Source organism: Macrotis lagotis, chromosome 8 (assembly GCF_037893015.1).
Source record: "Macrotis lagotis isolate mMagLag1 chromosome 8, bilby.v1.9.chrom.fasta, whole genome shotgun sequence".
Taxonomy (NCBI): Eukaryota; Metazoa; Chordata; class Mammalia; order Peramelemorphia; family Peramelidae; genus Macrotis; species Macrotis lagotis.
Genome location: NC_133665.1, coordinates 102,090,256 through 102,118,217, shown reverse-complemented (window position 1 = coordinate 102,118,217; position 27,962 = coordinate 102,090,256). Strand labels below are relative to the sequence as shown.

The 27,962-nt window shown below is 46.9% G+C and overlaps 1 protein-coding gene across 4 annotated transcripts; it reads left to right on the top strand.

Annotated features, from left to right (window-relative positions):
* The first annotated feature begins 1,433 nt into the window (after positions 1–1,433).
* Positions 1,434–26,585, top strand: C8H1orf35 (chromosome 8 C1orf35 homolog). Of its 4 annotated transcripts, none has more exons than XM_074197774.1 (10): positions 1,434–1,562; positions 3,056–3,094; positions 4,856–4,988; positions 14,425–14,575; positions 16,510–16,555; positions 17,772–17,854; positions 18,291–18,363; positions 19,981–20,054; positions 20,885–21,016; positions 21,886–26,585. In XM_074197774.1, exons 3-10 carry the CDS (start codon positions 4,895–4,897, stop codon positions 22,058–22,060), a joined length of 828 nt encoding a protein of 275 aa, XP_074053875.1. In that variant the 5' UTR covers positions 1,434–1,562; positions 3,056–3,094; positions 4,856–4,894; the 3' UTR covers positions 22,061–26,585. The 4 variants fall into 4 exon arrangements, with proteins under 4 accessions (XP_074053875.1, XP_074053874.1, XP_074053877.1 ...); XM_074197776.1 differs by lacking the exon at positions 1,434–1,562 and having other exon boundaries at positions 2,286–3,094; positions 21,886–22,083; positions 22,776–26,585; XM_074197773.1 differs by lacking the exon at positions 3,056–3,094 and having other exon boundaries at positions 1,435–1,562.
* The last annotated feature ends 1,377 nt before the right edge of the window (positions 26,586–27,962 follow it).

Here is a 27,962-nt window from a genome sequence, read left to right as displayed (position 1 = left end):
ATATACTGCCCTTGAGATCAACAGCATGTTTTCATCCTTACCAAGTCTATTTGTTTTCCAATTACACATTTTCTGATTGATAGATTATTGGATTGTAGATTTAGAACTGAAAGGAATTTTAGAGATCTCCTAGACCAGAGATGTCCAACTCAAGTAGAAATGGAAGTCATTAAGCTGTTAAGGATCTCTGAAGATCCTTTCATTAACTTAGAAAATCACCTACTAACATTGTTCTTCTATTGTTTTTTCATTTATTTTATTAAATATTTCCCAATTACATTTTAATCTGGTTCAGGCAACACTTAGAAGTATTGTGGTCTACCTCCCTTAATGAGTTTGAAACTCTGATCTGGTCCAGTTCCATCACTGAGAAGGAAGAACCTAAGACCCAGAGATGCTGAACCAGTCAGTAAGGTTTTAAGCAGCAGCATAAATTCAGACCTAAGTAATTAATTCTAAATTTAGTACTACCCTATAATACCTCCCATGTGAGAAATCTTATATGCTTCAAATGAACCAAGAAGCAGAGAACAGGGAGTTCTGGCCCCCAACCTGTGGATTCAGAGATTCATGACAAAAGGACTGAGGAAATTCTCTTAACCTTGTCCACCCCAATTTCTTTGCATATGAATTGAAGCTGCACTTTCCTAAGTTATGATTTTTTAATTGATAAATCTAGTGCTTCCCCCCTCCCATCTTCTCATTCCTTTTTACCCCTCTGTGGCATTTATCACTTGAACAACCCTTTCTTTCTAAATACTCTCTCCCCTTTTAAATATTCCTGATCCTCTTTTGGCTTTCCTCCCGTCTCACCACTCCTCTGTTATGTCTTCATCTGTTGCCCACACCTCTGTGGAGTTGTAACCTAGGATTCTGTCCTGAGTCTTCTCTCTGTATTTTCTCCCTATGATCTCCTTAACCCCAATCTATGCCTAGATCGATATACCAGCCCTTGGACCTTGAATGTGCCACAGAATTTACAAATTTAGCAATGTCCAAAAGAAAGCTTATCTCCCCACTCTGTGGGTCCCCTGTCATTTTGCGTGGGGCACCATCACCCTTCCAGTCACCCTGACTCCTGCCTCTCACCCCACATACCTAGTGGCTTGTCCGACTCTGTTCCTACCTCCACAGCATCTCTTGCGGCCCTTCCTTTCTCTGCTCACCCCAGCACAACCCTAGTTCGGGCCCCTTGTCGTTTCGGGTCTACCTGTCCTAACTGGTCTTTGCCTCAAACCTCTACCCACGTCATGCTGCCCTCCACATAGCTGCCAAGGCCATCTGAGAGCACAAGTCGGGCCGCATGGCGCGCGGCCCCGGGCTGGCTCCGGCGCGCCCCCCGGCGGCGACGCGGGACCGCAGGGAGCCGCGGGAGAGAGGAGGAGCGGGGGGGGGCGGGAGGCGGGCCTTCCGGCCGCGGCCCCGCCCACTCCGGCGGGCTGTGACGGCGGCCGCGTCCTCCGCCGCGCCGCCCGGGCCCCGCCCTCGCTGCGCTCCGCTCCGTCCCGCGACTTGTTGAGGCGGCCTCGGCGGAGGAGCCTCCCGGCGGGCTGCGAGACTTGGTGAGCCGAGCCGGGCTTCCGTCGAAGCGTCTGGGGCTCCGGAGGGGCCACGCGGCGGCCCCGGCCCTCAGACCCGGAGGCGGAACCCCGCGGGGGGGGGGGCGTGGGGGCGCTGCCTAGCAGGAGAGGAGCTGGGGGCGGAGCCTGCGGGAGCGCGCCTGGGGCCTGAGGGCGGGAGCGGGACTGGCAAGGGCATGACAGGAAAGGGGCGGGACTGAGAGGAGCGTGCCTGGAGCCTGATTGGAGAGAGGGCTGGGGGCGGGACTGAAAGGAGCGTGCCTGGAGCCTGATAGGAGAGGAGTCTTGGGGGCGGGACTTGCGGGAACGCGCCTGGGGCCTCCGAGGGGAGAGCGGGACTTGCTGGAGCGCGTCTAGAGCCCGAGGAGAGGGGCGGGGCTTGAGGTAGCGTGCTCGGAGCCCGATAGGACAGAGCGAGCTGGGGGGCGGGACTTGAGGGAACGTGTCTGGAGCCTGATAGGATAGGAGTCTGGGGGCGGGATTTCAGGAGTGTGCCTAGGCCCTGATAGGAGGTGGGTGGGGCTTGAGGGAGCATGCCTAGGCCTTGATAGGAAGGGAGTCTGGCGGCGGGCCTTGAGGGAGTGCTCCCGGGCCCAATGGGAGGGGAGGGGCGGGAGCGGAATGCGCGCGGGGGGGGGGGGAGGTGTGAAGGGGGAGCGGCCCGCGGGCCGAGCCTGGGTTGCCTTGGCGCCGTGCCCTTGCCCGGGTCAGTAGGTGGAGGCCCCGGGCCACTCGCCGCCTGGCAGCTCGCTGGGAATTCAGGTTGTGTGAAGACCTGACTAAGCCGGACGAGTTGTCCCGGAGGCGTACAAAGCGCTTCCCCCACTACTTTCCGAGGCAGGGAGGAAAGGGGTTCTTATTGGTGGGGTTTTTATTTTAATTTGGGGAGAAAAAGGGAGATGTCCAGGGGCCCAGAGCAGGATGTGGCAGCCCGGATTCACAGCCCCCCAGTCCAGCCTTCGCTCCCCTACTTCATACAAGCTCAAGATTGTGTGACCTTGGACAAGTCATTCAGTAGCGAAAGCAGGGAACCTCACCAACCCTTCTGCTCACCACCTCGGTGGCCTCTCTGGATTCCCATTTCCTCCTCTGTGAAGATGAGAAGAATTAGATTTGACCTAAGGCCCCTTTCAGCTTTAAATCTATGATCCTATAAGCCGCTTCGTTTGTAAAATAAGAGTGTGGGACCAGGTGATCTGTCAGGGCCCTCCCAGCGCGGCTACCCTCTGCTCAGAAGTCTAAGACTGTTGGCATTTCAGATCAGAGAGAACCTTGAAGAACTGGTCGCTTTGGGATAACATCTCAGCCTTCAGACTGTTAGCAGAGACTTTGTCTTTGGACAAGGAACTCTCTAAGATGAGAGGTCTGATGTTTTGGAACATTAGGACTTGAAGAATGGATCTCAGAATATAGAATTATAGAATGTTAGTGCTGGAGGGGAGTCTTGACATTACTCATCCCTCCTCATTTTACAGGTGAGACTGGTCCAGAGAGGGGAAAGAGAAGTGGCCAAGGTAACTGTGAGCCAGGGATCTACTGCTTCTTGTTCTCGGGTTCTTTCAGTCATCAGGCCCTGGGGGTACTTGGACGCTGGTCTTTGAGAGATTCGGAGCTCTTCACTAAGAGAAAGGCTGGACAGAAACTATGGTGCCTCTTGTCATCTTCCCAGTCTCTTCTTCCCTAGCAGAAGGAGGGAGTGGGAGAGCTAGGGAACTGTTCATCTACAGAGGGGATGCATCCTGGATTTTGCCCAGAGCTTTTCGTTGGATTATATTGGTCCTAGAGAAAGAAAGATACGGAAAACTGTTCTTACTTTGTCTTCTCTTTGTGAACAGAAAACAGTATGTAAAATGAGAAAAACAGGAGCTTGGGAAAATCTGAAGCTAGGCTTTGAGTTCTGAGGGATCTTTCCTGAGTGCCCAGCTTCTTCACTCAGCTTTTTTGTGACATGCCCTGGGGATACAAGTACAAAGAATGGAACTGATCCTAAAGGCCCAGAACTTTGCATTCTTATGTTATCTCACCCTCTCCAAGCCTCACTTTCTTTCTGTGAAATTAGATTTATAATCCTCATACTAGCTAATTTTCAATGCTACAGTGATGGTGATGGTGATTTCCTAGTTGATGAACCTTGCTGCCAGGGCTAAAGAAGATGATTTATTTGGATAACAGTGTAGGTAGCATGATTGTCAGAAGTGCAGATTACATAAAACTAAGAATGATAGTTAACATACTGCATGATAGGATCCAAAAATATCTTGACCAGCTACAACCCTGAACTCATTCTGATAGGATGAAATTTAATAAGAATAAGTGGTTGTGTCTTACCCTCAAATTTAGAAATCACATGTACAAGGTGTGGGCCATGTGGTTAAATGGCCATATGGTTAAAATTTATCTGAAAAAAGATCCAGGGGTTTTTGTAGACCGAAAGTTAAGAAGAATCCACAGTATGAGAAGACAGCCTAAAAAAGCTAAGGCAAACTTTCAGATGCCAAGGAGAGAAAGAAATAGAGAGGCACAGCTTCCCTGAAGAAGGAGGTGTTTTACCCCACTTTGTTGTGCCCTGGTCAGATCCCTCATGGACTGTTGTGTTCCATTCTGAGCACCACATGATAGGAGGAACATTTACACAGCTAGAGGAGAGTAGTCAGGTTAGCAAATGGCCTTGAATCCATGGCATAGGAGGATGAACTGAAGGAACTGGGGACATTTAGATTGAAGAAGAGCAGACTCAGGGGAGACCTAACAGCTCTCTTCAGGTATTTGAAGATCTGTCCTGTGGAAGAGAGACTAACCTTGTTCTAGAGTGTCAAGAGTGCAGAATCAGGGGTGAGACCAGGGGTACAGTCAGGCAAATTTGATCTTGATTTAACTAACAGTGAGATTACCTAACACTTGGAGAGGTCTTTATGCAGAGGTTGGATAACCCCTTGTTGGGAGTTTTTTTACAAGGACTTCTTTTTTGATAGGGGATGGACTAGATGACCTCTTTCAGATCTGAGATTCTGTGACTGTTCCCATCTCATAGTTAGGGAAACTGAGGTTCATAGAGTACAAATGATAGACTGTGGTCCTTTGGCTTTTCTGACTCCCAAGACTAAGCATCTCTTTTGTGCAAAGTCCTCTTCTGTGCCTGTCAGGGAAGACCATAAAGAACAGATTAATTCCATCCCCTTAGGGATTTTCCGTGGGAGAAGAGAGCCAGATGGGTTTATACCGTATATAGAAGGAACAGAATTGAGTCTGAGAATTTTCTGACTCTCTCTCCCCAGGGATACTAGGGCAACTGACTTTACAGACTGTTCCTAAAGATGTTTGGTTCTTCACGTGGGGGTGTTCGAGGTGGACAAGACCAATTCAACTGGGAAGATGTGAAGACTGATAAACAGAGGGAGAACTACCTGGGTAAGTCAAGTGATCAAAATCATGTGGATTGTCAGTGGTGCAGTGGGGGGGTGCAGTGGGCACTTCAGAGGAAAAGCTGACTGCTGCTTCTTGGGAAAGCTGCGGGAAGGGGGACGGCAAGGGAATAGAACAGATACAAGATGAAAGAAATGACAAATGAATGATTTTTCAGCTTACAGTGTATTTATGAAGGAGTGGAAAAAAGTATCAATTAAATGGGAGATTTCACAGAGAAAATCAGAGGTGGGCTCTGCTCCCCAGGAGCTTGTGTTATAACACAGTGAGATTTCAGCTGCAAGACAAATAGAAGGTCTGCATGTTCCTGGGGGTGGAACAGCAGAGATGGTCATGAGCATTCTTTCAAATGTGGAAAACTGAACTGGTTTCTGATGTTGAACCATTTATCAGTGCCAAAGAATTTTGTGGTGAGAAGTTTGCTTGCTCTTCAGTAGTTATGACTTCTGAGTAGACAGGGTCTGCAGCACCTGCAGAAGAGATTGCCAGGTTGCATCTTCATTCCAAACTATGTCTAGGAGCTAAGGGCTGGAAGTGGGGTTGGCGAACTGGTAGGTACTGCAGGAGTGCCTGGATTGACCAGTGGGAGATGGTGAGTGGGGGAGTGAGGTTGTTGGAGACAATGGACTCTTGTAAAAAGATTGCTCTTGGGAGTTAGGTGGCGCAATGGATAGAACACTGGTCTTGGAGTCAGGAGGACCTGAGTTCAAATATGGCCTCAGATACCTAATAATTCCTTAGCTGTGTGACCTTGGACAAGTCACTTTAATTCCATTGCTTTGTTAAAAAATAATAAAAGGATTGCTCTCTTTGACAATAGTTGGGGCTGAAGCAGGGTTAGTGGTCTGGAGGGCACTGCTATTCCTGGGCTATTGGGACTCAGGATCTGGGCCTGATTCTGAACAGATGAGCCCAGAAAACTCACTTTATTATTATGTATGACTAAATCATTTATTAAGCTCTTACTCTATGCAGAGCAGGGGCAACTAGGTGGCACAGTAGCTAGAGAACTGGGCTTGGAATTAGGAAGACTCCTCTTCCAAAATTCAAACTTGGCCTCAAATATTTAGTAGCTGGGTGATGCTGGGCAAGTCAGTTCACCTTGTTTACCTCAATTTCCTCAGTTGTACAGTGAACTGAAGAAGGAAATGATAAGTCACTCCAGTATCTTTTTGGAGAAAACCCCAAATGGGGTTACAAAGATTCAGATCCAACTGAAACGACAAAGGTATGCAAAACCTTGTGCTAAAAGCTGGAGACACAATTAGAAAAATAAGATGGTTCTGCTCTTGGGGAGTTCATTTCTAATTGGGAGAGACAGCATGTGGAAATGATCCTTAGGGTGCAGGGGCAGAGCCAGTGATAATGATCCTTAATGTTCTTTCCAGGGATAAATGAGAAATCACTTTCTGATGGTGAAGTTTTTGACAATGCCAAAGATTTTAGTCATACGAAGTTTCTTTTCTGACTCTCGAGTAGTTGTAGCTGTAGCAGCTTGTAGGAGCAGGTTCCTCTCCTCAAGGGCTGCTGCCCCAGAGGATAGCTTGGGGGGGGTGGGAAGGCACCCTCTTGGCTTTTCAACATCTTGCACTGCTTCTGCCCAGGGACTGGGGGCTAATGGTAGTCATGGAGGAAGTAGTTTGACTCGCCTGTCTCTCCCCTAGGGTGCTTTGCTTCTTCAATTGGGATGGCTTGACTGCTCTGTACTACTGCAGGAGCCATTTGATCCTTCTTCATATTCCAGTTCAGCTTTCCCTCAGCTGCCAAAGTCATTTTCCTCAAGTGCAAGTCTGCCCTATGAGCCCTGCTGCTCAGTGAACTCCAGTGGCTCCCTATTGAGAACTCTGGCATTTGAAGCTCCTCATAATCTGTCCCCTTTCTACTTTGAAAAGTCACTAATCCTTTCTGTGTCTCTATTTCTCCATGTAATTTGGGGATGATAAAACTCATGTGACATTATCACCAAATGACCTGAGTTAGGGCAGTGTTCTGTCTTTTTTGGATAGAATTTACATGGGCTATTAACAGCTATTCCCTAAGGGAAGACTCACAGTCTTTCTTTTTATTATTATTTCCAAGAAGGGAAGTGGTGCCCCTGCTGCTGAGAAGAAGCTTCCTCATTGCACACTGCAAAAGGAAATCTAGAAATCCTTAAAAGAAATTTGAGATAATTTCCTAAGCTCTAGATTCAGGACCTTGGAATTTCCTTGAATTCCCCTGCTCTCACCTCTATGGCACCAGTTCTGTGGCCTAACTGGGGATCTGGATTTGGAAGAGAATCTAGCTTTAGAGGAGTCTTAAAATAAGGACCCTGAAATGGGGGTGGGGGGATGGGGGGACTTTGTGTATGTGTAGGTGGGATATAAGATGGTTATAGGAGTGGTTCAGAACCTGTGAGGAGGAACAGCTTTAGCTTCTTTGGAGACAGGTCCTTGGGCTGAAGTGACTGACTCTTCCAACATGTTTATACTTCCTATTTCCTCTTTGCTTATCTTCTAGGAGGTATCATGACTGGCAGAGAGAAATCTGGACCTGAACCTTCCCTCAGGTGCAGATCTATATGCAGTATTAACTCTTTTTGTTTGTTTTTTGTAAGGCACTGGGGTTAAATGACTTACCCAAGGTCACATAGCTAAGTAATTAAGTGTCTGAGGCTAGATTTGAACTTAGGTCTTCCTGATTCCAGGACCAGTGCTCTATCCACTGCGCCACCTAGCTGTTATTAACTTTTTTTTGTCATTCAATAAATATTTATTGTTTACTTTCTGCCACATACTGTATTAGCACTGGGAATACCAGAAAATGGTGAAAGACAGTCCCTGCCCTCAAAGTGCTCCCACAAATAAGTATAAACAAATTATATTTGGTATAAAATTAAGAACTGAATGGCACTAGAATTAAGAAGGGTTAGAAAAGGCTTTATGTAGAAGATAGGATCTAGGACAGCTAGGTGGCGTAGTGGATAGAGCACTGGCCCTGGAGTCAGGAGTACCTGGGTTCAAGTCTGGTCTCAGACACTTAATAATTACCTAGCTGTGTGGCCTTGGGCAAGCCACTTAACCCCGTTTGCCTTGCAAAAAAAAAAAAAGAAGATAGGATCCATATCCACTACTTATTTCCTACTTATGACCTATTTCATTCCTTGTAACTACCCTCATCCTAGGTTCTCTTTTTTTTATTTATTCTCTTTTTGTACAAATAATGTTTTTTTATACATTAATAAAATATTCTTGTTTAAGAGTAAACAGAATACCCCAACCCCCACAAAATATAGACTTGCTTGAGTGATAAAGTAAGGGGGAGAGAAAAAAATTAAAATAAAAAAAAAATAGTAATAATTGTAGGTATGGCCAGGTGGCACAATGGACGGAGCCCCAGCCCTGAAGCCAGGAACACCCGAGCCCATATCCAGCCCCATAGACCCAACAATCACCCAGCTGTGTGACATGCAAGCCACCCCAACCCCACTGCCCTGCAAAAACCAAAAAAAAGAAGAAAAAAGACCCAAAATAAAATAAAATAGTAATAATAGTAGGGGTGGCTGGGTGGCGGACAGAACACTGGCCCTTGAGCCAGGAGCACCTGGGTCTAAATCTGGCCTCAGACACCCAAAGATCACCCTGCTATGCGGCTCCAGGCAGGCCACCCAGCCCCATTTGCCCTGCACCCCCCCAAAAGTAATAATAATAAAAAAATGTGCTTCAGTCTTTGTTCCAACACCAACAACTCTGTCGCGGGTGGACACCAACAACTCTGTCGCGGGTGGATCACATTCTTTATGATAAGTCCATCGCAAAAGTTACTTCCATATTTTTCCACCGTTGCCACTGCTGATCTCAACTCCCTCCTTTCTTATTTCTCCACTACCATGTACTATATTTTCTCTCTCCTTTCATTCTGACTTTGCTGTAGGGTTGCTGAGTGGCGCAGCAGACAGATCCCTGGTCCTGGGGCCAAGAGGCCCTGAGCCCCCATACCACCCCTTAGGCCCAGAATCCACCTGGCCCTATGGCCCTATGCCTTCCAATCCCAGCCCCTTGCAAGAAGTAAAAAGGAAAATGTGTTATATCTGACCACTCTCCCCCCCATGGTCCATCCTCTCCTCCATCACTCACAGCCCTCCCTTCCCCCTGTCCCCCCGCTCCTTCTTACTCCAGATGCCTATATCCCATTGAGTATATATGCTGTTTCCTCTTCTAGCCACCTCTGATGAGAGCGAAGATTCCCTCATTCCCCCTTGCCTTCCCCTCTTCCATATCACTGCAATAGCTCATTGTAATAAAGAAAAAAACGTATTATATGAGATATCTTGGCCTATTCCCCCCTCTCCTTTTTCTTTCTCCCATTACATTTCCCTTTTTTTTATTGACTCCATTTTTACACCATATTTTATCTTCAAATTCAGCTTTCTCCTGTGCTTCAACTATAAAAGCTCCCTCTACCTGCTCTATTAACTGAAACATTTTTTTTCTTAGGTTTTTGCAAGGCAAATGGGGTTAAGTGGCTTGCCCAAGGCCACACAGCTAGGTAATTATTAAATGTCTGAGACGGATTTGAACCCAAGTACTCCTGACTCTAAGGCTGGTACTTTATCCACTACGCCACCGAGCCGCCCCTGCTCTATTAACTGAGAAGGTTCATATGAGTATTATCAGTGTCATTTTTCTATGCAGGGAATATATGCAGTTCGTCATCAAGTCCCTCATATTTTGCCCCTCTCCTTAAATCTCCATGCTTCACCTGAGTCCTGTATCTGAAGATCAAACCTTCTGTTCAGCTCTGACCATTCCAAAAGGAACATTTGAAATTCCCCTGGTTCATTGAAAGTCCATCTTTTTCCCTGGAAGAGGACATTCAACCTTGCTGGGTAGTTGATTCTTGGCTGCATTCTAAGCTTTTGCCTTCCGGTATATTATATTCCAAGCCTTACGAGCTTCTAATGTAGCTGCTGCTAAGTTCTGTGTGATCCTGACTGCAGCTCCACGGTTTTGGCTGCTTGTAATATTTTCTCTTCGACTTGGGAGTTCTGGAACTTGGCTATAATATTCCTAGGGGTTGGTTTTTTGGGATCTCTTTCTTGGGGGGATCGGTGGATTCTCTCCATTTCTATTTTGCCCTCTGCTTCTAGAATATCAGGGCAATTTTCCTGTAGTAATTCTTTGAAAATGATGTCAAGGCTCTTTTCCTGATCATGACTTCCAGGTATTCCAATAATTTTCAAATTATCTTTCCTAAGTCTGTTTTCCATATCAGTTGTTTTTTTCAATGAGATGTTTCACATTTTCTTCTAATTTTTCATTTTTTTGGTTTTGAAGTAATGAATCCTGGTTTCTCATAAATTCATCAATCTCCCTGAGTTCTATTCTTTGTCTGAAGGATTTGTTTTCCTCAGAGAGCTTTCTTATCTCTTTTTCCTTCTGGCCAATTTTGCTTTTTAAAGCATTCTTCTCCTCCTCCATAACTTTTTGAACTGTTTTATCCATTTGACCTAAACTGGTTTTTAGCATGCTGTTTTCTTCGGCATTATTTTGGATTTCCTTGACTAAGCTGCTGACTTCATTTTCATGTTTTTCCTGCATCTCTCTCCTTTCTTTTCCCAGTTTTTCTTCTAACTCCCTCATTTGATTTTCAAAGTCTCTTTTGAGCTCTGTCATAGCCTGAGCCCAATTTCTGTTTTTCTTGGTGTCTTTAGATGCAGGAGCTTGTGTTTCCTCCTCTTCAGACTGAATATTTTGATCCTTCTTGGGATCATAGATAATGTATTTCTCAATGGTGTTCCTCTTTTTTCTCTGCTTGCTCATTTTCCCAGCCTAAGCCTGTTTTGGGGGTGCTTCCTGAGCTTTTGGGACACTCCCACAAGGGTCTCAGTGTGTGAGGCTCTGTTCTCCCTCCTGGTCTGTGAATGACCATAAGTGCCCCCCTCTGCCACAGGGCCGAGGTGGGGGGCCCTGCTGTTCTATGGGGGGGCCTAGACTGGGATCAGGATCTGAATGTGGTCAGAACCCCAGTGTCCTGTTCCAGGGGCAGAGAACAGAGCTCTGCAGTCTCTCTTCACTCCCCTCCCTCAGTTCAATGGGTTCATGCCCTGGGGGCTCCTGCTTATGGGCTCTGCCTACTTGTGTTCCTGGATCTGGGCTGCTGTGGCCAAGCTGCTTGCTGTGTGCCCTGAGGGCTGGGCTCCACGTGCTCGCTCTGGCAGAGGTCCCCCACTGTTCCCCCACTTTGTGCCCAGTGCTCTCTGGGGCATAGCTCAGGAGACTCCCCCGCTGCTGTGACCCCGGGCTGCCAGCGCCCTGGGGCTGCCTCCAGGAGGCTGAAGTTCTTTTGCTCTGGTGGCCACCCCTCCGATCCCAGGGAGCAGAGCCTTTCTGCTCTTTTCCAGGTTACCTTGAGTAGGAGAACTGCCTCACTGGGTCCCTCTGTGGGTTCTGTTTCTCGAAAGTTTAGTTAGAGTCCTTAGTTTAGAAGTTTTATGAGAGAGCTTCTAAGCTTCTCTTGTGCCATCTTGGCTCTGCCCCTCTGTTATTAACTCTTAATGTTTCTTTTAGGGAAGTAGCAGAGGGGCAGTAAGTACCAGGTCTTGGGTGATAAGAGTCACATACTTTGCTCTGACTAATCTGATCTGGTGATACAGCTTCTGGTACAGTGAAGTCTTGTTAATATTGAGGAGTATCACAAAAATGTTGTTGAAAACACCCATTAGCAGAAGAGTAGACCCAGAATGGCTTCACTGGAGAAGGCCTCTTAGAAAGATTTGGATCCAAGGCTCTGTCCTGGACCTTCTTCTCTTTTGATTTCATCAGCTCCTGTAGATTCAGTTGTCACCTACAGCCAATGACTCTCAGATATCCTTGTCCAGTCTTTTTTTTTTAGTAGGTTTTTTTGCAAGGCTTGCCCAAGGCCACACAGTTAGGTAATTATTAAGTGTCTGAGGCCAGATTTGAACTCAGGTACTCCTGACTCCAGGGCCGGTGCTCTATCCACTGCGACACCTATCCCATCCTTGTCCAGTCTTAACTTCTCTTCAGAACTCCAGTCTCACCTTTTCAGTTGTCTTTGAGACTCTGCAAATTGTGTGTTCCTTAGACATCTTGAACTTTAATGTGTCACATGAAGTCATTATCTTTTCTTCTTAAACCCTCCCCTTTTGCTGACTTTCCTTTTACAGTCAAGTGCACCATTATCCAGGTACCCGGGTTGGAATGAGTCATCCTTAACTCTTCACAACCCCTAAATCCAGTCAGTGATCAAGTCTTGTCATTTTTATCTTCAGAACACCTCTTTAATACCTCTCTCTCTCTCTCTCCCTCCCTCTCTCTCTCTCCCTCTCTCTCTGTCTCTGTCTCTCTCTCTGACGTTGCCACCACCTGGTGCAGCCCTCATCTTGGAATGCACTAGCTCCTGGTAGACCTGCTTACGTCCGGTCTCTCATGTCCATTCCATCCTCCATTCAGCTGTCATGTCGGACCCTCCTCCCCACCTCTCAGTAAAACCCAGTCTCTACCTACAGGCTTAAATAGAAAATCTTCTGTTTGGTCCCTTTCTAGTTTTCTTATACTTTGTTCCCATGGTCTGGCCTCCTGACTCCTCTTTGGACACTGCTTTCTGTCTCCTGGCTATCCCTCCTGCCTGAACTATTCTCCCTGCTTGAATGCTTAACCCCAGCACCTTCCCTCTGGCCCCTTATCTCTTAGATAGTTCTTTTGAATGGTTGTTTGTACTTAGCCTGCTGCTTTGGACCTTGAGCTCCTGGAGAGCTTTTGTCTTTCCTTATACCTGGAGGGCTTGGTGCAACCCAAGCATCTAGTTGGTATTTAATTAGTGCTTATTGATAGACTGACTTTGTGACCTCTGAAGAAATTTCTAGAGAATCTTCCTTTGATAGCCAGTATTTCCTCACTGGGAGTTCCCTACAACAATGAAATTACATTCTTGGTCCAAGATTAAGAATGTGGCAGCTTCTGGGGTGGCTAGGTGGCACAGTGGATAGAGCACCAGCCCTGGAGTCAGGAGTACCTGAGTTCAAACTCGGCCTCAGACACTTAATAATTATGGAGCTCTGTGGCCTTGGGCAAGCCACTTAACCCCATTTGCCTTGCAAAAAAAAAAACCTAAAAAAAAGAATGTGGCAGCTTGGAGGGACCTGGTCAGATATCAGTAATAAATAGATGAAGAAACTGATATCATCAGGGAGGGAAAAATCCTGGTGGAGGTGGCAGGCAGTGCCTCAAACTTGATTCTTCTGGTTAATAATTACTGACATTCCTGTAGCATTTTTTTTTATTAGATTTTACAAGGCAAATGGAGTTAAGTGGCTTGCCCAAGGCCACACGCCTAGGTAGTTGTTAAGTGTCTGAGGTCGGATTTGAATCTAGGTACTCCTGACTCCAAGGCTGGTACTCTATTCACTGCGCCACCTAGCCGCCCCACCTGTAGCACTTTTATAGGACATTTTTGTAATCCTATGAGAGGTAAAGTAGATATTATTGCACTGATTTTTTTAGATGAAGAAACAGAGACTGAGAAGTGATTTGCTTTTGATTATAGAGCTCAACCCCAAATCTTCTGACTCCCAAACCAGTGATCTTTCTGGACTCCCATGTTGCCTCTGTTAAAGATGGCGCTACTTTGGAGCCCCAGACCACTCTCTGCACATGAGTTGTGGGGCAGACTCTTCCCAGTACTTTCACTTCAGGAACTACAGCTTACAACTCATGGGGTGGTCACCCAGGTCGAAACTTTCCTCCCAGCTGGCCACAGGTAGCTTCAGGGCAAGAAGTGCTTGGGTCTCCAAGGGGACACCAGCCCCAGCTGTCTTGTAGTCTTTCCAGACACATGGGTTTAAAGCATTCTTAATAGGGTCAATCTTAGGCCTTAGAGCTGAATGGGACCTGAGAAATTCAGTCTGGTTTTCTTTCGCAAATTAGGAAGCAGACCAAAAGAGAGGCAGTGATTTACCACCACCAACCCCACCACCCCCCAGGTAACAGACCTAAAAAGTGCCAGAGCTGGATCTCGAATCCAGAGGCAGTCTAGCTCAAAGACAGTGCTCTTCCTTCTGATGTGTGGTGTAAGCCTCATGTCTTCTGGGACATTATCCCAGATCACTTCTGCCTGTAAACAGTTTTGTTGACTTTATCACTCATTTGGTGTGGATCACAACCTTTGACTTTTCAGTTAACTTCTCAGGGATGTGTTTCTTGTCACCCCCCCCCCCCCCCCCAGTTATAACCTGAGATCTTTCCAGAGCAAGCATTGAGTCTTCGGTTTCTTTTATGTTTCTGATTCCCTTCATGAGGTTGCCTTTTGTGGGGGTGGGTAAATGGATTAGGGGCAACCTTAATGGAGCAGGAGCTGGAGAGAGCTGCTCTCTTTAAGGGTGTTTTCCCATGGACTCAGAATAAGACTGCTTTCTCTCCAGGGAATTCCCTGATGGCTCCTGTGGGCAGGTGGCAGAAGGGCCGTGACCTTACCTGGTATGCCAAAGGCAAGAAAGGCGACGTGGCCCTGAGTCGAGAAGAGGAGCTTGCCGCCGTTCGCCAGGCTGAACAAGAGGCCCTCCTGGCTGCTTTGTGAGTTCTGGGCCTCAGAGATTGGTGGGTGTTGGGTTTCTAAGGGAATGTGTGCATGGGTGCCTGCTATAGAGTGGTAACTACTTACAAGTAGTCTGAAAAGGACCTAACCAGGGAGAGAATAGAGTTCACTATGGCAGAAGAATCTTTGCCTTGGAAATCAGGAGATTTGAATTCCACATTTGGAAGTCCATTCCAGCTGCTGCATTTTGTGCTTCATTTTCTGCTATTTGTGTTCTAAAGTTCCTTTCAGTTCTGACATCATTCAAGTTGTCTCCCTTCTGGTTCTGTTGTTCTGTCAGCATTAGCAAGTGTGTTTAATCCAGAGTTGGGCTATTTTTAAGTTGTGTTGGGAAAAAAGAGGAGGGTCAGAGTAGGACCACTGGTGGCAGTTGGAGATATGGTAACAAACCACAGAAGGCAGAATTTCTTAATATATTTTCTCTGCACAGCTCTTAAGCTGAAGAGGATAGAACAGTAGAAACTTGATTCTTGATAAATAAGGAGCTAATAAGAAAGTCCTTAGCTGACCTTGCTAAATTTAGGTTACCTGGTCCAGGTAAGTTCTGTCCTTGAAAGAATTGGTAGTTGGGGTTGCTGGGTCACCCCCAGTGATGTATGAAAGATCACAGAAAACAGAATTGGCACCAAACTATCAAAGCATGGCAGGTGTAAGCTTTTTGGAAGCAAAAAGGGGAAAAAGCTAGTTTGCAAAGGGTAAGCCACTGAGCCTTTCACTTCAATTCCTGGACAGATTTTTAGTACATATTATTAAAGAAATGTTTAGTGAACATAGATAAGAGAAAACCACAATGTCATCAAAAACAGGTTTTGCCAGAATAACCTAATTTTCTTTTTAAACTGATTAGGGGAATGATCTAGGTAGCAAGTCACTTTGGTATCATTTACTTTTTACTAAAGCACTTAATAAAAGATTTCATACTGTGATTGTGAAGAAAATGGGGATCTAGGCTAGATAGACAATGAAATAAGATAAATTGACTGAAATCAACCCTTAAAGGTTCTATGGACTGTGACAGGAAATCTGCAGTGGAGGGCCTTTGGGATTTGGGATTTGTGTTGGGTCTCATTTAGATTAATATTTGTGTCCGTGATTTGAATAAAGGCACAGGTGGCATGCTTGCTAAGTTTGCAGATGACCCAAATTGGGAAAGCTCACCTAGAAGATACCAAGGATCCAAAAAATCTCAACAGGCTAGCACAATGGATTGAATTGAATAAGTTGAAATGTAATTAGAATGAATATAAAAATCAGTTATGAAGTCATGTTGTTGATCTGAATTACAGGATGGGGAAGACATGGGTAGTAGTTTGTCTGAAAAAGATCTGGGGGGCTCATTGGACTGCAAACTCCATTAAATATGTCAGCAACATGATGTCGCAGCCCAGAACATTTGTGAGAGCCAGAACCCCTAGGAATAAGAAGGGGATTAGTCTCACTAGTCTTTGCACTAGCCAGACCGTAGCTGGGTATTGGGTTTAGTTTAGGGCACCCAGGATTGGGAAATGTCTAGACCCCCTGCCAGAAGGAACTAGCTGTCTGTAACCTGGAGAAGAAAACACCCGGCAGAAACTGGCACTGTCTTCAAGCCTTCGGACTTGGAAGGACACATGGAAGAGAGATGAGATTTGTTTTGGTTCCTCCTAGTTCTGCCTTCTTAGGGTGGTAAGTGGAAGCAGAAAGAAAAGGCAGGTTTAGGTTTGATATCAGGAAAGACTTGCTAGGAATGAGAGCTGTGCAGTAGAGGACTGAGCCTCCTCTGGAGGCTGCCTCTCTGGAGCTCTTCAAAGAGAGGCTGAGTGACCACTTGGTGAGGATAGGCAAGAGGATTCTTTGATTCTGGGTTGGAGTAGATGGCTGTCTAGAATTGTTTGAAGCTTTTTCTTGATTTTCTCACCCTGATTCCTTCCAGAGGCTACAAGAATGTGAGGAAGCAGCCCACGGGACTGAGCAAAGAGGTAACCTGGGAGGGAGAGAGGGTGAGCCAGGCATCCTCTCAGGAGAAAGCCTGTGTTTCATTCTGGGTTGGGGACAGTTCTGTAGCAATTTTTTTGCCTTTCCTATCTCCATCATTTGAGGAAAGAAGGATTTGTATCTCCAGCAAGTAGGTGGTCTCACTTTTGGGTAGACCTTAATCTGTTTCAAAGTAACATGTATAAATCTGTTCATCTACATAGGGTAGATAGAGTGGGCATAATGAAGCAGAGTGAGATCTGGCAAAGTGAGCCAGGAATTGTGGGTCCCTCTAAAAGGCAAGGGTTGGGGCAAGAGAAGATGAGAATGACCTTATCTGTTGGTCTGGTCTGAGCAAACTGCTTAACTCTGGGTTAGAGAAAACCAGTAAGCAAGAATTAGGGAGGGTGGGCAGGAGGAGAGTGGAAGGAATGGGAATGGGGGAGACAGGGATTAAAATGTGAGGGGGAAAAAATTTTAAAGAAGATAAGAGAAGATAAAGTGGACCAAGAAGGGTCTTGAATATGGGGTTTAGGTACTGATTCTGGTTCCCAAGAGAAAGTCCCCAGTTTGGAAATGGAAAAGGATCCTTTTGGGTCAGTTCCAGTCTAAATGACTGATCATTTTTAAATTAGGTCTTGAATTTTGATTAGTTTTGTGTTTTCCTCCCAGTGTCCAACTCTGAAGACCAGCCTTTTCTCCTCTTCTGAGATCTGCCTTTTGCCCTAGGCTTAATTCTTGTTTTAGAATTGTATAGTGTGTAGGGAAAAACACAATGAGTTTAGATCTTTATTACCCCTGTGACCCTGGGTCACTTTGCTGGGCTTCAGTTTACAACTGTCAAATAAGGCAGTTGGTCTACTTCTCTCTTAAGGTTCCTTTTTCCCTAAATCTATGTTTCTGTGATTTGAGAAGGGAGAGATTACTTTGTTCTGGGAGTAAATAATAGAATCAGGATGCTACAGTTTCCCTGATTCCATTTCTTTTCCTGTCACCAACTGAGCTGTCTTGGGTTTACATCCCTATTAATACTGTCCTCTGAGGCTTCCTCAGTGCATGGCTACCCAAGAGAAAGTGGCCAGTTGGCAATGACCTCATTGGGTTCGCTTAGGCTGATGGCAAACCTTTCTTTTGCTAAGTGTCATCATCACCATCATCATTATTCTTTTTCCTTGGTGCTCATGGTTCCAATTGAAACAAGTGTTTCTGCATCCCTTTCAGGATTTTGTGGAAATCTGCAAGCGGGAAGGGACTGATCGTGAGGAGAAGGATGTGGACCAGTTGTCAGGCTTGGGGAGCTCCAGGTACTGGGGGAGGATGAAGGCTTGGAATTTTTGCCTGTTAGTGGCCCAGTGGTGTGGTGCCTCACCTGTCCGTAGCAGGCAGTGTGGTATAGTGGTGAGAGCCCTGGTTTTAGAGTTTTAGGTTCAGCTCCAGAACTGCAGGTGGGCTTGGCTGGGTCAGGACCAGAGACTTGGCACCAGAATGCAGAGGGAGGCAGAGGCATGCTGCACTTGCAATGAGAAGTCTGCCTTCAGTCTCTCAGTTTTAAAATTAGCTAGCTGGGTGACAATGGGAAAGACCCTTCTCCTCTCTGATTTCCATTTCCCATCTGTATAGTGATCTTGAAGTTCTCTTCTGGCTAATAAATCTTTTCCTAAACCTCAAATACCTATCAAAATGGAAGCTGCCATGGCAATGACTAGACGTTGATGGCATGTGTGTGTGTTTGTCCTTCAGTGGCTCAGCTGGTCGGGTGATGCTCTCCAAAGAAGACAAAGAAGCTGCCAAGCTGGGGTTATCTGTGTTTACGGTAAAGCTTCCTTCCCTCTCTCTGTCTCTGAAGGTCATAACCCCCTCCTCTCTTTGGGATCTGTTCTGTTGTAACACAAAGCAAAGACAGAGGAAGTCAGAACTACCAGGCTGGGTTGTTCCCCTCCTCCATCTTTGTTCCTGAGGTGGTATAATTGTGATAATTGTGAAAAGAGGTACAAAGACTGGACTTATCAAGGTCCCAGATCCTCTGTGGCTGCAGGAGTGGGAGTGATGTAAGGAGAATAGGGCAGGGGCAGAGGCAGTGAGTTTGAAGTCAGGAGGCCCAGTTCATCTTGAAGCTCAACCCTAGGGGTTCCATTTGGCCTTCCTTTCCGGAGGTCCTGTCCAACTCACTGAGTTTACTTTAGATGTGTTAGCACTAGGTTTGTAGGAGTGGTGGGCAGAGCTCCCAGGAGCCAATTTGGTATTTTAGAACATCTGCTCCCTGGGGCGGCTAGGTGGTGCAGTGGATAAAGCACCGGCCCTGGAGTCAGGAGTGTCTGAGTTCCAATCTGGTTTCAGATACTTAATAATTACCTAGCTGTGTGGCCTTGGGCAAGCCACTTAACCTCACTGCCTTGCAAAAACTAAAAAAAAAAAAAAAAAAAAAGTGTTAGAGATCAGCTTAGACCTGGGAGGTGCAGGAGAGGGATTGTGCTGGGTGTAGAAGCCACAGGGGTGGGGTTCTTTGGTTTTTTTGCAGTTTAATATATGGGGGATTTGGAGTCAAAAGAACTGAGTTTGAATTTCTGCTTCATCCCTTGACACCATTGTGGTTTCAGACAAGTCATTTTTCTTGTCTGAGCCTCAGTTTCCTGTTATGTAAAATGAGGATATTGGCCCAGCTAATTTCTAAGATTCCTTTCAATTGTTTGCTTCTTGACTCTCAGGGCTTTTAGGCTATTGCTAACATTTTGTAGTGGTTTCAGTTTTCAAAGCTTTTCTCACAGTTCTGTGAGGGAGATAGATGCTATTCAGTTTCTCTCCCTCTTTTCTCTCTCCCCCTCCCTCACCTCCTCTCTTCTTCCCCTCTTTCTCCCCCTTGCCCCCTTCTTCCTCTCTCCATCCATTTCCCCCTCCTCCCTCTGTCTCCTCCCCCTCTCCTTTCTTCCCTCTTCTCCCCTCTCCTCCCCCTTGCCTCCTTCTCCTTGTCCTTTTCTCTCTCCCTTCCCTTGACGCTTAGATCAAAGTTCTTTTACTACCCTATGCTTTTTAAGTATGACTGATAAATGTCCTCAGGGTGTTTCTGAGGGTCTTCTTGAGCTAGGTCCCTGGTTTGCTAGCCTCCAACCTGGGAAGTCACTTTTTCAGTCTTGACCCACTCTTCTTGTTTTTTCTTTCATTCACTTTTCATACACAATCAGTTGATGTCAGACTGAAGTTAGTCACCTTGGTACCAATACAGTGTTTTGACTTAAGAGGGGCCTTGTGGCACTGACTATGGAGTCAGGACCTGGGTTTTATTTCTGGCTCTGCCCTTTGCAGCTTATGTGATCGTGGGTAAGTCACATAACAGCTCTCGGCCTTGATTTCCTCTTCTGGGAAATGAGAGGGTGATTCTAACTGACCTCTAAAATCCCTTCCTGCTTTAAATCTGTGGTCCTTTGATCCTTAGCATCACAAGGTGGAGAGCAGCACCACAGAGATGCCATCAGCCCCACCTGCAGCCAAGAGGAAAACAGACATGAGGTAAGAGAAGGGACATGGAAGTCAGGCATAGGGAAGGTGGGTGGTACTGGGTGGGGTGGCAGGACCAGGAGGCCCAGCCAGGTGTTTGAAGTGGATGTAGTCAGGGAAGCTTGGAGTCCTCTCTGACCTGAGTTTCCTCATCTATAAAAAAGGATAATAAACCTTGTTCTGTCTTCCATTGTCATATCCTTTAGATTGCTGTAGAAATGGGAAAAGTTTGAGCCGTTACACTCCTCCTAGGTAAATTTGTGTTGGAAAGAGGTCAATTTTAACTCCTTCCTTTTTGGTCTGAGGTGGATGAATGGGAGAAAGTGGTGGGGGTCCTTCAGCCTCTGTCATTTGGGAATTCCACTCTTATCACCTTGACAGGCAGATTAGTTCCAGGGACAGTTTTCCACAATTCTTGTATACATATCATGGAATGAGCTGGAAGGGCCTCAGGGCCTCAGCCCACCCTCATCTAGTGACAGATGAGATGCCTGCAGGTAGTATGGCCTTGGCACTCTGACTACAAATCTTGCCTTTTCCACTGGCCACACTCTCTCCCTTATCACTATGTGATGTTTCTCTGTTTACCTTGTGGGTCAGGCCTAGCTGTGGAGACTGCTGCTTACTCTGGCTTCCCCAGGACAGTCCCCACATGAGCAGTCTTTGCCTCCAGCTTTGGCTCTGGTCATGTGGCCTGTCTGGCCATTGTTTGATGTCAGGGCCCTGGACCTGAGTGGGAAGATTTTTCCCTTGGCAGAGGGAGAGGAAACCTTAGGTTCAGGTGCAGTCCATGCATCTGAAGAAGTCCTAATCACTTCACCTCCTCCTCGTTTCCCCAACAGGCCTGAGAACCACAAGAAAGTCAAGAAAGAAAAGAAGAAGAAGAAAAAGAAGAAACACAAGAAAGAGAAGAAGAAAGAGAAACATTCAAGGAGGCGCTCCAGCTCCTCATCTCCCACCCCCTCCCCAGACAGGTAGAGGCTTCCAGCATTTGCTGAGTGCTGCTGGGAGAGGAGGCCCAAGTCTATTGGGGGCAAAAAGTCCCTGGTAGAGAGTCAGAGCCTCAGAGCCATCTGGTCCAGCCCCTCTTTCTCTGATGTTGGGCAGAGCCAGTGCTGTAGCACACATTGACCACATTCAGGTCTTTGTTCAGACCTCAACAGCCAAACTAATGTTCAGAAAAGCAGGAGTGTGTGAGAACTGAGGGGCTTAGAGAAGGCTTCCCAAAGGAGGGGGGCTGGCAGAGGGAGGCTATCTGTAGGGCCCAGAGAGAGGGGAGGGTTTGAAAAGGAGCCTTTATACAGTGCACACAGTGTTGAGATGGCCTGAGTGCTAGCCCAACAGAAACAGTAGTGCCCTCAAGGTACTAGGTGAAGTCTGGGGAAGGAGGCCAGGAAGGGGGCATTTTAGCTGAGACTGGCAGGGAGACAAGAGATGAGCAGGGAGGGGCAACACAACTATATAGAGGAAAGAGCAGCCAAAGCCAACAAAAGATCTCTTGTGGTCTCTGTTGGTCTGTCTTGTGGAGGGAGGTGACAGGGCAGAAGCACCCCCCCCCACCCTGCAGTATTGTTCCGGTGTGAGGGAGGGAGGGATGGCTTCAGAGAAGAGATGGTACCAAGCACTTAGGCCTCTATACAAAGCTGTCTCTCCATAATCACCTGTTGAAGAGGTATCCTGAAGATGATTTTACTTATTTTACAGACAAGGTAACTATGACCTAAAGAGGGAAATGATTTGGCCAAAGTCACATAGTGTATTGAGTGAAACTCAGGGCTTCTGCTTCCCTGTTCTCTCTACAAGTCACCCTCAGTTCTAGTCTAATCTTGTTTGTCTCCCATAGGCACAGAGCCACCCAACACCGTGCTTCCCCTTCTTCCCGGTCCCAAGCACCCAGGAGCAGACACAACGTGGACTTTTTGGATGGTGGTCGCTCCTCCCCCAGCCACAAGAGAAAGAATAGGAGCCCCGAGGCTCAGCCCCGGCACAAGAGGCAACGGCATGACTCGGATGACTGAACCCCAGTCCTGGAAAGCAGATGGTATAGACAGGGATCCCCCCCTTCCCTGCCCTCAGCCCTAGAGTCCTGCGAACTTGTTCCCTCCCACCTGCCTTCCTGGTCCTTTCTGGCACAGCAGAGCCACTGCTTCCTTCCCTCCATAGGACTAATGTGTCTTACCTGCCCCCTTTTAGGATGAATGCTCCCCCTCCCCCCACCTCCTCTTGGGCCAGTCCTCCCAGTAATGATTCTGCCTGCACCTCTGGTTCTCAGGGAGGGAAAAGTAGAGATCTGGGTCTTGGGGCCTCAGTCTCTGATCTCTCCCCCATAGATGAGTTCAGTGGAGTTCACAGGAGGGAAAGAGTTTAGCACATTCCTTGTTTAGCAAAAAAGACTTTGGCCTAGGAGGTAGGACAGCTGGATTCTGATGGTAACTGGATAGATTCTGATAGTACTCCAAGCACTTGACCCCGACTCTGTCAACCCACGTCCCTGTGATTGCACTTCTCCAACTCAGATAATTAACTTCCCAGGGCTGTGGGAATGAAGATAGTGCCTTATATATCTTTAAGGGCTATAGCGAGGTAAATTAATAAGTTACTGTGTGAGCTGGGACAAGTCAGGTCCCTACAATAGCCTCGGTTTTTTTACTCAGGCAGATGAGGATATTCTGGGACTTGATGTTACCCAGTGACCTTGTGGGCCAGGCTTTTATTAACACTTCATGTTTTAAGGGCTTCCAGCTTGGACATATGACTCCTGATTTCCACTGAGCTATTGAAGAAAGAGGACTGTTTGAACCATCACTAGACCTCATAAATCCAAGTGAATGTTGTTCCCTGTGTGACTGTTGCTTTCAAGATAGCGACCATTGCTCAGACCTCGTCCAGGAGCCCATGGAGTCTGGCCTTCCACCTTGCCGACAGCTTAATAATGACTTCCATTGCTCCAATTCTGCCCACACAACAGTCCTCAGCATTATTATCCCTACTTAACCTTTTTTATCCCCATTTTACAGATGAGGGAACATTCAGAGGAGTAACTTGCCCAGGCCACACAGTAACTACAACAGCTCAGAATCAAATATAATTCTCAAGATTTAATACACAGCCTCTTCTCAGTGACCTCAGGCTACATTTGTTTATAGTTCCTCACTGGCAGCAGATCTTCATCCTTCAAGGGTAGATTTGAGCTTTTATCAAGAACAAAACATCAGAATCTGGTAGATGTGGAAACCAAACACTGGGGGGGGTGGGGTGGCAATGCTCACAAGCTCTGGTCTGTTAGGAATTCCCTCAGTCTCCTCCAGGGGCCTGCCTTGCTTAGAATTGCTCCTCAGTCAAGCCAGGCTAGGAACAACAGCATTCCTGGGCAGGTTGAAGACACAGAAACAGGGTCATGAATGGGGACCCCTTGGGACAGGGATGGGTTCTAGAGTGGTGCAGGACTCAAGGCTCCCAGGTTGAGTGGTCCTCAATTGAGTTTCACAGGACCATCAGGAAGTGTTGTGAAAGCAGAAGTAGCCCCTAGGAGGTCAATCAGCATCCTTAAATCAGCCAAATGGTACACCTTGATAAGATTGCAGGATTTCAAGTGGGAAAGGACCTGAGAGAGCCTCTAGTCCAAGGGTTCTTAAACTTTTTTGGGGTCATAAACCCCTGTGTCAGTCTGGTGAAGAGTAATGTCTAACTTCTAATAATAATCATTAACAATTCCTCAGAATAGGGGCAGCTAGGTGGCGCAGTGGATAGAGCAGCAGCCTTGGAGTCAGGAATACCTGAGTTCAAATGTGACCTCAGATACTTAATAATTACCTAGCTGTGTGGCCTTGGGCAAGCCACTTAACCCCATTGCCTTGCAAAAACTTAAAAAAATTCCTCAGAATATTTTTTTTTAATTATTGAAGGAAATGTTTCATATCAGTTAGAAGTTAGTGAAAATGAAGATGAATTTTTCTTTATTATGCAAATTTCCAGACTCCGTTCCCCCCCCCAATTAAGAAGTCTTGCTCTATTCTATTCCTCTCCTTTCAGAGAGGCCTGAATTGCCTATTGAGCCCTTGTTACCACATAGGCACAGGGCACCATGGGGAAGGGTTAGAGAAGTTGTAAGAGCCCCTGAGAAAGAGTAGGAAGAAACCGAATATAGTCAGAGGGTTGCCAGGCAGCACCATCATGGAGCAGGAAATGGTCCAGACATTTCCTTGTTGGAATCCAAGTCTTGAGACTCCACAGACTTGCCTTGATTTCTGTCTCCCCCAGTTCTCTGCATGAGTAGGCCTTCATCAGCTCAGAGGAAAGGGGACCTTAGCTATTTCTGGTAACAGGACTTCATTTTTCAGAGAAGGAAACAGAGGCAGAAAGAGGGGGAGAGTACTTGCTTAGGATCCCAAAGTAGTAAATACATCATGGCATTGGTATTGGAATCCAAATTCTGATTCCAAATCTAGTGTTCTTGTACTGAGCCAATTAATAGGAATTTGTGTAGTGAATGAATCTTCTCGTTTTATAGATGAGAAGACTCTAGGAAGCCTCCCCTGATTTCCCCCATTCCCTTCTCTGACTCAGAGCAGTCTGTCCCTCTTATTATGTGTGACTTGTGGCCATTTGTCTACAGCTCCTCCTGCCTACTACTACCACCACCACCTTGTTCCCATAGAACACTTCTTACATTGATCTACATTTGTAAACTTTGTCTTTTACACCACTGCCAGAAGTAGGGCAAGGGCCGTCTGCTCTGCTCTACAGATGGGGACTTGTAGAGAAAGGAGGGGCTCCCCTTGCTGGTCTTTCCTCTGTCCTAAGCATTGTCTTCCTCCAGATTGAGAGCGCAGGGCTCAACGTCTAATAGGTGTCACCAAATGACTGAGGGAAAGGACCCTCTTCTGCCCTCATATGTTAAATGGTTTTTATCAGGGATGGTCTGATTGCTGAAATGACTTCCACATCCACCCATCTGCCCAGATTTAGCCTGAATGCCAGTCCAGCATCATGCTAGTCTTGTGACCCTGGCCCCCAGGTATTCCTTCTCTGGACCTCATGCTTCCCTCATAAAATGAGGAACCCTTCTGGTGGCCCTTATGGTCCCTTCCAGCTCTGGGTGGTCTGACCAGGTGTCCCGCGGCTCCCCCCCACTCCCACTTGTCCAAAACCCTTCATCTTTCCGCACCTTTATCTTGCCCTTGCTCCAGCATTTTTTCGAGGGCAGTGCCATCTTCCTCATCACCCAGACAGACCTAGGAGTCTTGATGCTTTGTGCTGTTCTCCACCAGTCTCTTGCTGGCTTGGGTTGATTCCACCTCTGTAATGTTTCTGGCATCCCTTCCCTTCTCCACTTACAGTTGCTCCCTTTAGTTTGGGCCCTTGTCACATCTGGCCTGGACTGACTACTGGAATAGATTGCCTCCAGGCCACATCCCTCCCCTCTCCTGTCTTCCACTCAGAGACCTTACTGGGACAACTCTCAACAGTCCTCTTTTGCTCAAAAACCTTCAGAGGCTCCCTCTTACCTGTGTAGGATAATATCCAATGTGGACCTCATGGCTGGGGGTCTAAAGTCCTTCATAATTGGCCTCCAACTTTCCTTCCTAGCATCTCCTTTTAAACTCTGTGTTGTAACCCAACTGGATAATTGGCTGTTCCCAGAATATTAATGCTTATAATTTATTTCTTTCAACCTCTTGCCCTCATTTATTGAGGATCCTCTTGGCTCAGCTCAGGGTGTCATCTCAGTGAAGTAGTCCTGGGGCTCCACCTCTTCCTGTGTTGTTTCACTGTTCACATCACCATGGAGATGATTCCTAACCCCATAGATCCAGCCCTCACCTCTCCCAGCTCCCATTCCAGATGCTTTTGGGACATCCCTGACTGGACATCATTCCCCTGAACCCACCTCCCTACCACAGTGGAGGCCATGACAGCCTGGGGAATCATCCACAGCCCCTCACCCCACATGCTGTCTTTTGTCCAATGTTTCTTAACAGCGTTTCTCCAATAGGCCCCTTCTCCCCTTTGATGCTGCCCCCACCCTGGCACAGGTCTCCCTTTATACCCCACTCAGCTAGCACATTGAGTTGGCAGTTGGCATTGCCACTTGTCCAGGGTCTCACAGCTAGAAGGCGCCTCAGGGTGGCTTTGAACTCCTGACTCTGGGGCCGGAACTCTTAACTGTGGCCACCCTGCTGCCCCAGATAGGCCTGTCTCAGATGCAGCTTGGATCATGTGGCTCCTCTAGCTGGTAATGCTTAGTGGCTCCATGGGAACAAATAGCACACACTTGGGCTCTAAGTCTGCCATCACTTGGCCCCTTCCCTGTCCACCTGCAAGGTCAAATACTGTCTTCTAGAGGCAGCCTTTCCCTGCCTCCCTCCACACTGTGCCTTCAATCTGGGACGGCCTCTGGGGACACCAATCGGGTGCAGGATCCTGGGTATCTTCCATAGGTTGCGTCTGCTGTTAGACTATGAGCTGTGGGGGCAAGGGGCACGCTCCTCACGGCCTTCTGCTCAGCACATAGTAAGTGCTTAATAAACATCTGTGGCTCAACTACATGTCTCCTTTCTCATTACGTTTTCCCCAAGTCCCTGGTTCTTCCCTCACCTCGTACACTCAGTGTGGTATTCCTTTAGTGTGGTGTATTCTTTGTGATTTATGGGCAGCCCCCCATTTCTAGCAGCAGCAGAAGGGGCCAGGGATGTCTGCAGAGCAGAGTTCAGGTCCTGCTTTTTACTGGTCAGCTGTGTGAATCTCATCTGCAACACCACTACCTTCAGGACTGCAGGTGACAAACGCATAAATCCTCTACCAAACACTCTGGAGGGTTCCTGAAGCCAGGAGGAGGGCTTGCAGTCACTTTACCCCTGCCAAGGCTCCTGGTTGCTTTTGGAGTTGGGACATGAACACCAGTCTGATCACACTACACTGCCTCACAGTCCCTGACCTTGGGTCACTCACTCAGCTTGGAGTGTACGACTGAACCAGGACTACATAGAAGATGGAGTGAGGCAGTAACAACTGGGAAAAGCTTCTTGAAGGAGACAGCACTGAGCCTTGAAGGGGAACAAGTAATTTCAAGGGCAGGAGTGAGAAAGGAGAGCCCAGGGGACACCCTGGGCAGGAGATGGGCTGGGTCACCCAGTGGGAGAAGGAAGAATTGTAATTGTCTGGAAAACATTGACTGGAGTCAGACTCTGAAGGGCTTTACCTGGCAAATGATTTCCTATTTTATCCTAAGCGACAAGAAGAACAAAGAAAACACTGACACAGGTCTAGTTTTAGGACTTCCAAAAGTGTGGCAGACAGATTGAAGAAGGGATAACATAAGGAAGGGAGCCAACTGGGAGTAGATGCAGCCCTAAAGTAGCATGAATGCCTATTAATGGAGAATAAGTGATGAAAAGAATTAGTGAGAGAGAATCAAGAAGACATAGCTACCAATTGGATTTGCAGAAGTGAAGGAGAATGAAGATTAGATTATGGACCTATATGACCTGAAGAATGGTGATAAAAAATCAGCAAGTTAGGAGGGGTTGATTTAGTGGAAAGGATAATGGGCCTGGGTTTTGGACCATGCCCATGGAGCATCTGCGTGAGAAGTCTGCCACAAAGTTAAGATAATGGACTTGAGCTGAAGAGAGAGATGGGAGCTAAACATGTAGATGTGGGAGTTCTCTGAATAGAGATGACTGAATCTGTGGGAGTTAGTATCACTAAGAGTGCAGAAAGGAAATGGCCCAAGATAGAGCCTTGAGGCACATGCTCACTGTGGAACCTTCAGATCTGAGGACAAACCATGACAACAATTTCATGAAAACCCAGAGGGAAGCAGATGACAAGAGCCAGACCTCTGGTGACTTTGGCAGGGTACAGCATTGGAAGTGAAAGCCAAATAGCAAGGGACTGAGGAGTGGGATGTAAAGATCT